The 15,994-nt window shown below is 41.3% G+C and overlaps 2 protein-coding genes across 2 annotated transcripts; one reads left to right on the top strand and one right to left on the bottom strand.

The window, feature by feature from the left end:
* The first annotated feature begins 1,001 nt into the window (after nucleotides 1-1,001).
* On the top strand, nucleotides 1,002-9,031 carry LOC124273905. The gene is made up of 4 exons (XM_046709248.1): nucleotides 1,002-1,311; nucleotides 4,648-4,827; nucleotides 6,092-6,246; nucleotides 9,008-9,031. The coding sequence occupies exons 1-4, from the start codon at nucleotides 1,026-1,028 to the stop codon at nucleotides 9,029-9,031; spliced, it is 645 nt and encodes a 214-aa protein (XP_046565204.1). The 5' UTR covers nucleotides 1,002-1,025.
* A 1,055-nt stretch (nucleotides 9,032-10,086) lies between these two features.
* LOC124273904 (Golgi-associated plant pathogenesis-related protein 1-like) lies at nucleotides 10,087-13,198 on the bottom strand. Its single transcript, XM_046709247.1, has 3 exons — nucleotides 12,973-13,198; nucleotides 11,315-11,398; nucleotides 10,087-10,266 (listed from the first exon to the last, which is right to left on the bottom strand). The coding sequence occupies exons 1-3, from the start codon at nucleotides 13,196-13,198 to the stop codon at nucleotides 10,115-10,117; spliced, it is 462 nt and encodes a 153-aa protein (XP_046565203.1). The 3' UTR covers nucleotides 10,087-10,114.
* Nucleotides 13,199-15,994: the final 2,796 nt, after the last annotated feature.

Raw genomic sequence — 15,994 nt, 5'->3', positions numbered from 1 at the left:
AACGATATCTACATAGGTCTGGTCCTAAGTTGGATATAACTTTTGATTCTGTTCGTCTTTTTTATCTGTGGAAAGTATTTGAAAAGCAGTGTCAGATAACCCGAGTGTAAAAGTAGCCATATGGTAATGTTAATGTGTCAGAAATATTAACCTTTTGTCAAACCATTTCGTTGTAATCTAGGTGCCAGACAAGGTTCCGTTTTAAGCACCCTACTATATGTTTACACACAATGGAACATAGCAATTATCTGGAGCACAGTTACTACATACTGAAATTAAAACAATAAGGCCCTGTATCCTGTATAGTACTGAATACTTAATTTGAACATTCAAGGGATTCAAGCAGAATGATTCAGTTCATATACTGGTAACAATTCATACACTTATTATCGATATTTTGCATTGTACGCAACCCGATGTCCGTTTCCGCGGACATTAATAATAGTTCTTTGAATGTGGGTTGAAGTTTGTTCTGTCTGCCACGGGGAGCGGTGGTAGCCTTGTGGCCAAAGCGTTCGCTCGTCACGCCGAATGCCCGGATTCGATTCCCCACATGTGTACAACGCGTGAAGCCCGTTTCTAGGATTGCTGGAATTGCTAAAAGCGGCGTGAAACCATACTCACTCACTCATACACTCATTCTGTGCCACGGTTTTTCCTGGCCCACGTCAAACTAATACACAGACACATTTCAACTTTGAGATTATTCCACTTTTATCATCGTCACCACAGCAACATCCTGCGAGAAATCCGTATCAGTTTTGGTCCATTGTTACCTATGAAGCAGCAAACGACATAGGCACCATCGTTGGTTTAGTAGACTGAATATCATCGTGCGTCGAGTGTTGTTTTACGCCGCTCTTAGCGACCATCGAGTCATATCACGGAGGTCTCACAAACAACGCATGGTGTAAAATGCCAAGCGAATGTGGAGTATCACATTAGCTCCCTTTAATGATAAAGTTTCTAACATAATCCGTCCGTGTTCAACATCTCCGCTGTGAGTATTGATCCCATGAGATAAAATGCGGGACAGGCACTCGATCTCGAGCTTCCACTGTAACATGGAAGTGTTTGGACTAGGAGTCGTGCTGATGTTGACAAACTGGATGTCTGTGGATGACCACCTTGGTCCAGCTACTATTGTCAACGACGTTGCCGACTGTCTTGTCCACTGCTACCAGAACGTCACGTGTTCGGGAGTGTTTTATGACGATGTTGGAAAACTGTGTTACTCGTCTCTAAAAGTCCATAGTACCACAAACCGACTTGTCTCTGATGCTGGCGTCAAACATTATGGCTTTACTGCAGGTAGGTAATGTCCAGTTACCATTGAATCATTTAACTTTTGAACTTCTTCGTGTACCTGAACAAATATATCTAATTGAGGTGACATAAACGGCAAGTATTTTATGTCAAATTATCATCATCATTATCAAAATCTTTTTTACGTATACAGGCCTATATACATATTAATATACCTATTCTAAACAGGTATGAAGGCGTCAAAAAAAAAAGGAAACAATTTCCTAAAAATTCATATTATTAGCATTTAACTGTCTACCTGCATAGATTATTATTTTAGTTTTACGCTTCTGTCTGTACCTGAACAAATACTTCTCTCTAAGTAAGCATAATGTAGCACAACGGCTTTACTGTAGGTATTTTATGTGCAATTATCAATGAATCATTTTGGTTTTACGCTCCTGTGTGTACCTGAACAAATACTTCATACTAAGTAAGCATACTGTAGCATAACGGATTTACTGTAGGTATTTTATGTGCAATTATCAATGAATCATTTTGGTTTTACGCTCCTGTGTGTACCTGAACAAATACTTCTCACTAAGTAAGCATAATGTAGCATAACGGATTTACTGTAGGTATTTTATGTGCAATTATAAATGAATCATTTTAGTTTTACGCTCCTGTGTGTACCTGAACAAATACTTCTCACTAAGTAAGCATAATGTAGCATAACGGATTTACTGTAGGTATTTTATGTGCAATTATAAATGAATCATTTTAGTTTTACGCTCCTGTGTGTACCTGAACAAATACTTCTCACTAAGTAGGCATAATGTAGCATAACGGATTTACTGTGGGTATTTTATGTGCAATTATCAATGAATCATTTTAGTTTTACGCTTCTGTGTGTACCTGAACAAATACTTCATACTAAGTAAGCATAATGTAGCATAACGGCTTTACTGCAGGTATTTTACGTCCAATTATCACTGAAACATTTTAGTTTTACACTTTGTGTCCATGAACAGGTATATCACATTAGGTGGGTATAATGTAAGAGCACAAAACTAGAATAAACGACGTGCTGCGATGGTCAGACATCATGGCGTTACTGCAACTTTGATGTATCCAGTGATGAGTAAAAGACTTCGATTGGTTTTAAGATTCTTCGCTTAACTGAACAAGTGTATCGGAATGTAGGCATAACGTGACAAACCGAAACATGAGTCTCATTAACGAATTCAGACACTGACCTACGTTTCAGCCGATCCGAATTTTCTCGTTTGAAAGTGAAAAGAGACACTACAAACAACTATGGTTACACGACATTCCAATTCCTTGTTTCATAAGAAAATGGTATTTACAAATGAATTTTATTTTGAAACTTTAAAAAAAATCGTATTTCTATATTTTATGGCAAGGTTTAGGCAGCATGACGTTAACTGAGACGTCACAGACTCCCCCTATTTCATGAGGTCGTAAAATGATTTACAATTCATCTGGCTCACTGGTTACACCTGCTATGTGTTTTTGGCGGTTATCAAATATATTTTTATAACGTACAATGTGATTGATATAATATCAAGGCCGTACAAGCCCGCCAAACGTTTCTAGTGGCAGAGCCTCGTTTTGAGATTTCCACGATTACCAGATTTCCGTCTGTCACAGCTCGCTGTACGACAGAGCACGCTGCACGACGTGTTTACAAGGATAAGAAGGAGCGTTGTGTTGCAATATACAAGTGATTAGATGTATCAAACAATACTGATTAATATTAAATTATATCCAGTTGAATGAGCTGGTCTCAAAATTCTGGACTGGTTATTGTACTTAGTTGCGCAATAGGACGGAACCCAATCAGCAGGAAACGTTGTGTAATCAATGTTTTGACTGAAGAGAAAACCCAAAGTTGAAAGAATCACAGTCGTTAAAACTTTATAGAAAACCTGGCCTGGCATCCTAAGAAAAGGCATCTTTATGAGAGCGGTTCTTTGAGATGAGGCATTTTATGTTCTGTATGGTGTCTTTCTGTTGTTGTTGTTGTTGTTGTTGTTGTTTGTTATCGCCATTTTGCTCCTTTTACTTTCTGAGTGACGGTACACATATGATGTTGTCAGGGCTGAATGTGTCTTCTGGTTTTAAAATGTTATCTGCCCTCCGTCTCAGAATGTTGAGATCTAATTGATTGACATTCGTAAAATATTAAAAATACCATGTATCTAGCTTAGGAGGGCAAAACGTTCTGAGTGAGAGTATAAATACCCCATGAAGAAAACAGGCTGCACGTTGATTTTAAGCCAAACATATATCCCTTCTACTGGCTTCTACCCAGTTTCGAAACAAAAGGTTGCACGTCCTGAAACGGGCAGGACTGGTCATTTTCGACTCAATCCAACAAGCGTTCTCTGTCAATTTGCTTCATTGTTTTTGGAATGGCCGATTAAAACAGTTCGTCAAGCGGTTCCAATTTGTCCCCAGCAACTTAGGCTCAGGCCCAGAGAGCTGCCTGATTTCGTGTCGCTGGCTTCATTTAGTTACGTTCGGCGTGACACTCCACACAAACAACATTCACGTCTCGGGTAGCAGAGTGCGTGAATAAAAGTATGAATCAAGGAAACGAAAATTGTGTTCGCTCTTCCCTACCCATCCAGGTTATAAAGAAAACCAGTTCACAAGAAACAAACATGTTAATTTGACTGCCCTGAAGACTACCACGGCCTTTAACTCGTCCAACCTGAATGAATGGCAACCGCGGTTTAACCATCTGTTCTTCAAAGACCTACACGCGTATAACATCATTAAACCATGTTTTAAGAGGAACAATTGACTAGGCTTTGCATGTGTTTATGATGGAAGTCACCTGTGGGAATTTCACCTTTTACAAGTTCTATCATCACAGTTTGATTTATCCATAAACACATCCTTATGATAAGGCTCGAATCATACGGTCAATTATTCAACGTTTGGCAGATATTTCTGATGGATGTGAAAAGGGTGTCTTTCCTCTTTTATATGGAAAGAATCTGTGAAGGTCCGGGTTAGAATGAACCTTCAGTAACCCATGCTTGTCGTATGAGGCGACTGACGGGATCGGGTGGTCAAGCCCGCTGTCTTGGTCGACACCGGTTGTCATCGGTTCCCAATTGCGCAGATCGATGCTCATGCTGTTGATCACTGGATTGTCTGGTCCAGACTCGACTATTTACATACCGCCGCCATATAGCTGGAGTATTGCTGAGTGCGGCGTAAAGCTAAACTCACTCACTTATATGCAGAGAAACAGAGATGGGTGATAATGAAAGGAAGCTATGTACAACCTATTCAAAATTACGTCAGTCTCATCTCATCTATATACCGATGTACAGCTTTTTGATCAAATTCTTCTGTATATATTTTCAGGAGCGTGTCCGTATTCTAAAGGCTACACATATTTTAGAGGGGCCCAACTTTGCATGAAGAGAATATTCCCAGATACGGCTACCCATGATGGCGCTGCAGACAAGTGCCAGGAGGATGGAGGGAGGCTGGTTCATCCACAGAGCCCCATCCACCAAGTTGTCATGTACAGCTCGTACTTTGGTAAGTCCTTTATATGTATAACATAGCATTTAATAGTCCAAACAAGAAAGACGACGAGATAAGTTCCATATGCAATACCCCATGTCATCGTATCTCAATTGCGTAGAGCGATTGATGCGGTTGATCACTGGATTGTCTGGTCCAAACTCGATTATTTACATACCGCCACTACATAGAATAGAATACTAATTTATTGCGTTTTGAGGAATTTGTGTTACGTCAACAGAGCTACTGACACATCAGAGAGATACAAATGCGTAACATATTTACATAAATTCATGAATGTAAGCATCTTCACGTTTGTTTAAGAGAGATAAAGTGCTGGGAATAAAGGATGTACGGGCTCTCTTAGTTTTCACAATTGGAGCTTTGTAGCGGCGGCCTGAAGGGAGGAGGATGTATTCCGAATTTAAGTAGTGAGTTGGGTGAGATTTAGATGACAGCTTGATTCACGATTTGCCGCTCATATATTGATGATAAACATTCAAATCTGACCAGTGCGATTCTACTTGCAGTGTTAACAAGTTTGTCTATTTTAGATTTGAGATGAACTGAGAGAGCCGTACCAACAATGGAAGGAAAATGTTAAACTACTCTGAATAGTTGCTACATATAATGATGACATCACAGATGGGTTAACATTAAAAGATCTCAGTTTACGCAGGATATAAAGACGTTGCTGACACTTGTAAAGAGCTTCAGTGTTAGAGGTCCAGTTCAGCTTAGAGTCAGTGAAGGTCAGAAGCTCCTAGGGGTGGTTTACTTTATGATATGTAGGCGTTCTTGATGTTACCATAACACAAGTCTTGTCTGTCCGCATACAACATGTTACATACTGTAGGTGGGGAGCACAGACTTCAGGGTACATCCATTTAAATCTCCAAGTATGAATTTCGGCGCATCAGGACAAATCAGCTCTAGGGATTAAACGAGATTATGAATTACATCAGCTGCTTGTTTGTTATTGGCACTGGGTGGTATGTAGACACTCACAGCAAAGATCTGACCGAGTGAGTGAGTTTAGTTTTGCGCCGCTTTTAGCAATATTCCAGCAATATCACAGCGGATGACATCATAAACACATTGCACCCATGTGGGGAATCGAACCCAGGTCTTCGGCGTGACGAGCGAACGCTTTAACCACTAGGCTACCTCACTGCCCCAGATCTGACCGAAAACAATCAAACAATCAAAATGTCATTATGTGTTTCTTCGGCTATTTAGGACTCAACATTTAACCCAAGTTTGCGTTTGTTTCCCACAGGGTGTTTCTGGATTGGTGGATACAGGGACGTGAGTAACGACACCTACTGGTGGTCGGATGGAAGCGCCATTACTTATCTCCCTTGGCTGCCCAACTATCCACGTTCCTCGACAACCTTGGTGAAGCTGGCAGCATGTGAGGACGGCTGGAAGACCGTGAGCTCCACCCACGAGCTGACGTACATGTGTGAAATACCCTTTCACACACACATGTGTGCCCACAGTAAAGACCCTTGTCTGACCTACTGCGCTGATAGACCCTTGAAGATCCGGGTTAGAATTGATCTTCAGTAACCCATGCTTGTCGTAAGAGGCGACTAACGTGATCGGGTGGTCAGGCTCACTGACTTGCTTGACACATGTCATCGTATCCCAATTGCGTTGATTGATGCTCATGTTATTGATCGCTGGATTGACTGGTCCAGACTCGATTATGTACAAACCGCCGCCATATAGCTGTAATATTGCTTGAGTGCGGCGTAAAACTATACTCACTTACTCACTACTGCACTAATAAGTACTCATGAACCGTGATGGATGATGTCAACCAGTTGATTCTTCAGTTTTTAACAACCAACAAAAGTTGTGCATAGACTCAAAGTGAACACGTTTACTCTGCAATGAACGAAAACATTTTATGTTCGTCATCAACTCACCCCGTGAAGATCCGGGTTAGAACTGATCATCTCCAGCCCATGCTTGTCTTCAGAAGCGACTAACGGGACCGAGTGGTCTGGTTCGCTGACATGGTTGACACATGTCATGGTATCCCAATTGCGTAGACCCGTGAAGATCCGGGTTAGAAGTGTCCTCAGCAACCCATGCTTGTAAGAAGCGACTAACGGGACCGAGTGGTCTGGTTCGCTGACATGGTTGACACATGTCATGGTATCCCAATTGCGTAGACCCGTGAAGTTCCGGGTTAGAAGTGTCTTCAGCAACCCTTGTAAGAAGCGACTAACGGGATCGGGTGGTCAGGCTCGCTGAATTGGTTGACACATGTGCTCGTGCTCTTGGTGCTGATCACTCTATTGTCTGATCCAGTCTCGATTATTTACAGACCGACACCATATAGCCGGAATGTTGCTGAGTGTGTTGTTTAACAACAAACAAAGATGCGAGTGACGCGATCGGGTGGTCAGATTTGATGACTTAGCCGATGCACACCATCGTATCGCAGTTACGTGATCGATGCTCATGATATCAATCACAAGATTATCTGGTCCAGACTGAATTATTTTCAGACCGCCTCCATATAGGTGGAATAATGCTAAATGCGGCAAGAAACAAACAATTTGTGTTGTGACTTGGATCGGACTGGCTTCATGGTAACCATATAATATATTTCCTGCAGCAACGAATATTTGCGATTTTACGACCGCTTCTACACTACGTTATGGAGCGGCGATCATTATTAGAATTCCTTGCTGAAAGCAGTCGCCATTGTCAAAATTCAAGCTATATATGTAGTATTTCAATTCACTACGTTGTGGAGCGGCGACCATTATTAGAATTCCTTGCTGAAAGCAGTCGCCATTGTCAAAATTCAAGCTATATATGTAGTATTTCAATTCACTACGTTGTGGAGCGGCGACCATTATTAGAATTGCTTGCTGAAAGCAGTCGCCATTGTCAAAATTCAAGCTATATATGTAGTATTTCAATTCACTACGTTGTGGAGCGGTGACCATTATTAGAATTCCTTGCTGAAAGCAGTCGCCATTGTCAAAATTCAAGCTATATATGTAGTATTTCAATTCACTACGTTGTGGAGCGGCGACCATTATTAGAATTGCTTGCTGAAAGCAGTCGCCATTGTCAAAATTCAGCAAGCTATATATGTAGTATTTCAATTCACTACGTTGTGGAGCGGTGACCATTATTAGAATTCCTTGCTGAAAGCAGTCGCCATTGTCAAAATTCAAGCTATATATGTAGTATTTCAATTCACTACGTTATGGAGCGGCGACCATTATTAGAATTCCTTGCTGAAAGCAGTCGCCATTGTCAAAATTCAAGCTATATATGTAGTATTTCAATTCTGGTCCATAATGGCAAAACGTAGGTATCACTTTTAAAACAGCTTTTTTCTCTTTTCTCATCGGTAGGAAATATGTATGATGAAATAGAACCGAACTATTCTGAGGATTTGGGGGTATAATTGAATATGTTTTTATGGTTGAGCTAAAATATCAACTTAAAACGATCCAGGCATTCACGTGAACTTTTCACAGTTGATTGAATTTAGGACACCAAACAAAGCAAATGTCTAACCTTATCTAAAGAGCAGTATCAGTTTAAACGAATAAAGTCCATTTCTATCGGTTTATGCCGTTATTCATATAATATGTTTCATATATTACGCCAGTCGAAAGCTACTTTCGTTTCTATTTACTATTCCATGTTCGTTTTAAAGTTAACGTTTCTTCTAAATGTTGCCATAAGGGCAGAGCTAATACCGATTAATGAACCAATGTTTCGTATTCACCTGAAACAGACATTCAGAGGTACGTCTGTTGGCTAGTCAGATTTATGCTTACTTGTTAAAACGTTCCCTTTGTATCATACAAAAATCGGCTTACAAGTAAATAAACTATATGTGGAAAGCATGTGGTTTACCCAAATCAATTTCATTTGATCTATTACACAAAATGCCGTTTTCTTTGAACATCGTAGACATTTTTGTGCAGATTTCACAGATGAATGCAGATCTAAGCTTGTCCAGAACAGCTGTATTGCGAGATGACATGGTCACACCTTATGACCCTGTATTGAAATAGTGTGTATATACATTCAAACACAGATGTGGCAGACTTCGAAATGTCGAAAGTACTGTTACTTCTTTAAGTGACATTTACAAACTGGTATGATAAAGAGTAACAATTGTTATGGATAGACAACTTCTTTGTTGCGACAGATGCAGACATCACTTGCTTTATAACGGGGTTAGCATCTACGCTGAAACGTCGCATCTAACGCTATAAAGAAGTTGTCTATCCATACAACTGTTCCTTACTGCTGTCTGGAAGTAAAAAGTTGGTTCCTGAATTTTTATTATTTAGTCATCATTGTGTATTATGTATCGAACCTCTGATAGCTCGAAGCATTTATGTTGATGCCAACTTCGCCACAACAGTGTTTGACGGTTGTTCAGAAATCTCTATGTAAGATGTCTACGCCAAGGTGAGAGCACCCTGCCCTACCAGTGACAAGGTGTCTTGTTTATGTCTTATGCATTTCATTTGGTCATTTGGGTGGGGTAAAGGAACAAGTATGCAATGGTTGTAAATAATGGTAACTTCTGGAATAGTGAGTGAGTGAGTTTAGTTTTACGCCGCACTCAGCAACATTCAAGCTATATGGCGGCGGTCTGTAAATATTCGAGCCTGGACCAGACAATCCTGTGATCAACAGCATGAGCATCGATCTACGCAATTGGGAACCAATTCTAACCCGGATCTTCACGGGCCACTTCTGCAATAGAAAGGGGCAATTTGTCCACATACAGACGCTGTTAATAAGTAAAGAAAGGAGCAAAACCCTGGTCTTCTGGATATCGTGAACGCTTGTCCGTCACGCCCAATACCATTAGGTCGAATCCTGCAGCCTCTGAAACATATTACTTCTTTTTTGTACCCGTGAAGATCCGGGTTGGAATTGGTTTTCAGTAACCCATGCTTGTTGTAAGAGGTGACTACGCTGACTTGGTATCGTCATCGTATATTAATTGCGTAGATCGGTGCTCATGCTGTCGATCTCTGGATTGTCTGGTTCAGACTCGGCCATTTACAGACAGCCGCCACGTAGCTGGAATATTGCCAAGTGCGGCGTTAAACAACAAACAAACAGTAAATCATGTAGTAAGAAACGCCCGAAGGACCCAGTCCTACGAAAAAAGAAAACCTGTTGGTAGTTTAGTAAATCTTTGGGGACGGAGAGGGTCATCCAAACGGGCAGAAAATATTTACAATAACAAGAACACAGAACAAGGATGACAAACGATATTTAATCACAATAAAAACATTTATTTTGGTGGGAATACGTTTTCCTGGAACTGCCCCGTATAGTTTCCAGGCGGTAGATAGTTGGCGACAACGTATATCTTCCCGTCGTGTCCCTTAGCGATACCGACACCCAGTTCCTTGCTGCCTTTCCATACCATCTGTGTGAAGTGACCTGAAATAGACAACCATTCATTTCATGGAGCTGGGCATGCATTGCAGAGCAAATGTCGGAGAATCATTATGTCGCCATATCTGTTGAGTGAAGAAGGTTTTACGCCGCATTTAGCAATATTCCAGCAATATCACAGCGGGGGACAACAGAAATGGGCTTCACACATTGTACCCATGTCGGGAATCGAACCAAGATCTTCGGCGTGACGAGTGAACACTTTAACCACTAGGCTACCCCACCGTCCCCGTGACCTCTGTTTAACCGAGCTGGATTTGAGAACACTATTTCAGCTATACTCACACGCATAACAAACGCAAGTTTTTATCCAAATAGGAAACAAACTCAGAACCCTAAATTGATATGCGTTTTTGGCATATAGTGAAGCCTGATGGAGTTATCAATAAGTTTTGTTGCGGTTTGGAAGGTCCGAGTAAAAACACATGAAAAAAAGGAATCACCAAAACGCACCACACCAATGAACATGTGGGTATCATGCACACATTTTCGTGAAATCAAACACGCACGAATTGTCACCACCATTAGTGGGTATAAGTCTGTGCACACAAAATTGGGCCTATCACTCCTTGTTCACCAATGCCATGCTTAACTCAAATTGAGAGAAACCAAGCTATCGGACGTTTGGAAGCTGGAGAGTCTGTCCAAGATGCTGCCCGTCATTTCAACGTAAACATAACCACAATTTACTGCCGTGATATTGCTGGAATATTGCAAAAAGCGGCGTAAAGCTAAACTCACTCACTCACACTGGTCAAGCAGACACGAGCCTCACAATTACTGGGGACTAATTACTCATTACTTATTATTGTCGGTTTACAATGACGAACAAATTTCAGTCTGTTCCATGTAAGGATCAGTCACCAGCCTATGATAGTCAGGAGATGCATGTCAGTGGAACGAGAAATAAATCTCGGGCACTTGGTATATTGCAAGCCATTATACCACGACATAGAGCGTTGTGCCTAATATGAATCACTGGTTTATCTGCTCCAGACTTCGTTATGTGAACACTGCAAACACTCAAACGTACCCGTTCCATTTGAGTAGCCAGCTTTGTTGTAGTCGTATTTGCTGATTTCACTGTACCACATATCACATGCTTCTTTCCCTGTAAATAGAATCAAATAATGAGCAGATCAGAGTGACTGAATAGATTTAAATAAGTTGGTTGGTTATTTAGTTTGTTGTTTTACGCCGCACTCAGCAATATTCCAGCTATATGACGTCGGTCTGTAAATAATCGAGTCTGGACCAGACAATCCAGTGATCAACAGCATGAGCATCAGTAAAACGCAATTGGGATACGATGACATGTGTCAACCAAGTCAGCGAGCCTGACCACCCGATCACGTTAGTCGCCTCTTACGACAAGCATAGGTTACTGAAGACTTATTACCCGGATCTTCACGGGTAGAATTAGATTTAAATCCATGAAGAACCGGCTTAGACTGAAAATAATATTGATCTTCAGCAACTCCTGTGTGTCACTGCATGAGACTAACAGGGTCAGGGTCGGTGGCTTGGTAGATCAACGTCAACGTTTCCAATTAAGGTTGACCGATGCTCACGATATCAATCACCGGTCTGTCTGGTCCACATTTAGCTTAGTGGTTAAAGCGTTCGCTCGTCACGCCGAAGACCCGGGTTCGATTCCCCACATGGGTACAATGTGTGGAAGCCCATTTCTGGTGTCCCTCGCCTTGATAATCCTGGAATATTGCTAAAAAGCGGCATAAAACCATACTCACTCACTCACTCACTTAACCCGGGCTTGCAAACTGCTTGAAGCGTTTATCACTCTTCCAAAATGGCGGAGCGATTACCGTTTGCTCGCCTGGTCCTAATGAAGAACGTGTTAGAAGATCCTCGATGACGAGTGATGAATTTATGATTGTTGATAACTACGTTGAAGATGTGGAACAAGCTGAGGATGCTGGGATGTAAGCTGTCTGCCAATTCCCCAGCTGATCAAGTCAAACAATTCTTGTTTAGCCGTCGAATTCAAATTTCCCTAATTCGCCATTTTGGTTTGAGATCGAAGCGACCTCATCCAGCGATTGGTGAGATTGTAAGCGGCTGAAAGTTGTCAGGCGAATCGCTGTACATCGCTTGCACCTCTATAGTTGCAGCAGTTTAAAATGCACGTTCAGAATTGTCAGGGAATTCCTGATTCAGTATCAAATCCAAGACTATTAGAGTGACGTCATCAATATGACTCAATTAACGTCAAATACATTAATAATTCCACTTAAAGCCAACTGTGGGCGAATCATCTACAGGTGCACACCTCTTAATTAAGTGACCCGTGAAGATCTGGATTAGAATTGATCTTCAGTAACCCATGCTTGCCACAAAAGGCGACTATGCTTGTCGTAAGAGGCGATTAATGGGATCGGGTGGTCAGGCTAGCTGACTTGGTTGACACGTCATCGTATCCCAATTGCGTAGATCGATGCTCATGCTGTTGATCACTGAATTGTCTAGTCCAGACTCGATTATTTACAGACCGACGCCATATAGCTGGAATATTGCTGAGTTCGGCGTTATACAACAAACAAACAAATCTTAAGCACAGTAAGAACCTTGGAGATAAAAGCTCAGCGACCATTCTGTTTTGGGGTTGTTTATATTTTTGTAATCTTGTGGATAGCAAGATTTCAGAATAACTATTTTGCCTTTTGAACTCACCACTGAATGCCTCGCCTCCAGGTTTCCACGCCATGGCTATGTTTTCACCAATGTTTTCACCGCTGAAGTCACAATTGCTATGTTCAAATTTGCCGGTAGTAGCTAGGTTGTCTGCCCATTTCTGCGCATGAGCAGTTAAGTCTGCGTTGTGTTTCAGTTCCTTCACGCCATGTTTAATTCTCACCAGGTTATGACACTGCAAGACTTCGTCGACGAAGGTACCCATTGCATGAATATATAGCAATGAATCTGAAAAAGAGGGGGTTTATATTTACATTGTGAGTTAAAACACTGCATATACCGTGTTACGATGATTACAAGCCGGTACTCATTGTCCGGGCTTCAATTAAACGCCGGATAATTTAATTTTGGACGAAATTCTCCCCATTATATTTTCTTGCGATTATTAAGCCGTTGTTTAAAGGGGCTAAACAGAAATATACGTCCGGACGTTAAATCAAGGAAACACGGTAATATATTATTAGTTATTGTATATTATGTAGATACCGAAATTACCATTTCTCTTCAGAGTTTTTAATTCTCCTGAAGACTTCCTGATTATCTTCAAACAGTGTACATTCTCTGCTCAGATCATTGATTTGATTCCAATGGCAAGGTGTGCTCACTTCGTAGATAATTAATTTCTGAATCTGAATCTGTTATATCTTCACATACATTGGAATGGTATTAAATACTCATAATCCCTACCCCTATAAACCTTAAATGTGCTGAAAGACCATGTAACATTAATGGGGCAGTGGGGTAGCCTAGTGGTTAAAGCGTCCGCTCGTCACGCCGAAGACCCGGGTTCCATTCCCCACATGGGTACAATGTGTGAAGCCCATTTCTGGTGTCCCCCGCCGTGATATTGCTGGAATATTGCTAAAAGCGGCGTAAAACCATACTCACTCACTCACTCACTGTAACGTTAATGGTACATCCGGAATCATGGCACATAGGGGTTTTCCTGGGTACGGGGTGGTGTTTGTCTGGAACATTGGTATTACTGACAGACATTACCTGAAATTTTGACTTGATGAAAACCTGTAGGCGTTATCAAGACGTTGTAGGTTGAAACCAGTCGTTGAAACACTGTAAAACCACGACCATGATACTCCTATCAGATACATCCCCATCGAATAACCATTTCTTCTTTGTTCCATGTTTAGTTCCAATCATACACGGATGCATATTTTCTTTAGCCTAGCAGTGTATTTCTGAACGTTTTTATTCCAGTATTAGAGTTGACAAAAGTTCATCTGTATGTACCAAATATTATTGAATAAACCTCCTTTTTTTCAAAATGGTTTGACTGAAACAGCATAAAAACACTCACCTGTTTGTCGTCCGCTGTCACACCAACTCTCAGAATGACCTTGACAGTATTAACCTTATATACATGTTCGGCAAAGCTGGCGGAACGTATTGTGGCTTTAGAACTGACCAATATGCGCTAATCAATAACATTAGGCATTACCATAATTACATTCACTGGACAATATATACAGTGAGGTGGTATTACACTAATCCTTAAATACTAATCGTCTTTCATTAGTCTAAAACATGTCCACGTTATTGAGTGCTATATTATTGTCAACGGAATGTTACAACATTATCGTAATTCACTGTTTGTTGCAGAGAAGTATTTTCCCTATCAGTGTGTTTAAACCTTAGCGCATTTGGGCGGACTGGAAACGTGTGTGTTAGAACATGCGATCATTTTCACTTTATTGACATGTTAGTTGTTTGTTTGTGTGTTTGTTTGTTGTTTTACGCCGCACTCAGCAATATTTCGGCTATACGGCCGCAGTCTGTATATAATCAAGTCTGGACCAGACAATCCAGTGATTAACAACATGAGCGTCGATCTACGCTATTAGGGATACGATGACATGTGTCAAACAAGTCAGCGAGCCTGACCACCCGATCCCGTTAGTCGCTACTGACGACAAGCATGGGTTGCTGAAGACCGATGCTGACCCGGATCTTCACGGGGCAGTTTTGATCGACTTACGACACTAGTTTCACATGGCGCCTTGTACAGCACTACGATCTAGTTCTATGCGATTATTGACATCCAGGTGTTGATGAAATTTAAAAACTCGAGATAAGTTTCGCTCATGAGACTCGCTCGGTATCAAGTAGATATTTATATGTATACAACTGTTTTAATAAGTAGGGCCAAGGCTGAAACTGTTTCACGTCTTGCATTGCTCGCATGGCTAATGGCTAATCCGTCAGCAGTGGTAGACTGAGTGTTGACATTGAGCGGTTGAGTGGTTGTTATGGACAACACTGACCGCTGGTCAGATCCCGTCCCTTGGATGGCTAATGTCGCGTCCATGTGCCCCGATCGTGGCGTGTGCCGGTTACCTATAATGTATAAAACGTCAACTTCAGAGAGCAATAGTCAGTCTCAATCATCTGTCGAAACAGTTTCTTAATCACGATATGGCTGAAATACTGCCGATGTGACTTTAAATTTTACCTCACTCACTCACTGTCGAAACAGATTTCACGGATGTAAAAGTCGAAATAGCTTTGAATATTATATGAACGGATCAACTTAAGCCAGAGAGGACACCGGGTGTTCACAAAAGGACTGCTCCTGCTCCGCCACTTAAACGATTTGTCAAGTTGCCACCAGACAGTCCAGAGATAGTTACCATTACACAGACAATCTCGAGAATGAAAATGTGAAAATGTGAAGGCTCCTGTAAGTTGTAGCAGTCATAATATGGAATATCATCGTGCAGGGGCGGTGGGGGTAGCCTAATGGTTAAAGCGTTCGCTCGTCACGCCGAAGACCCGGGTTCGATTCCCCACATGGGTACAATGGGTGAAGCCCATTTCGGGTGTCGTCCGTCGTGATATTGCTGGAATATTGCTAAAAGCGGCGTAAAACCATACTCACTCGCTCATTCACTCACTCGTGCATCTTAATGACTGTTTTTGTGACTGTTCTTACGTATTTCTTAGTATTTCAGTTTTATCAAAGAGTTCCAGAAAATGAAAGAATTAA

This window comes from Haliotis rubra, unplaced genomic scaffold (assembly GCF_003918875.1).
Source record: "Haliotis rubra isolate DU_JTF1 unplaced genomic scaffold, ASM391887v1 Scf1856, whole genome shotgun sequence".
NCBI classification, from domain to species: Eukaryota; Metazoa; Mollusca; class Gastropoda; order Lepetellida; family Haliotidae; genus Haliotis; species Haliotis rubra.
The sequence above is the reverse complement of the archived record's forward strand: the minus strand, read 5'-3'. Positions and strand labels throughout refer to the sequence as shown.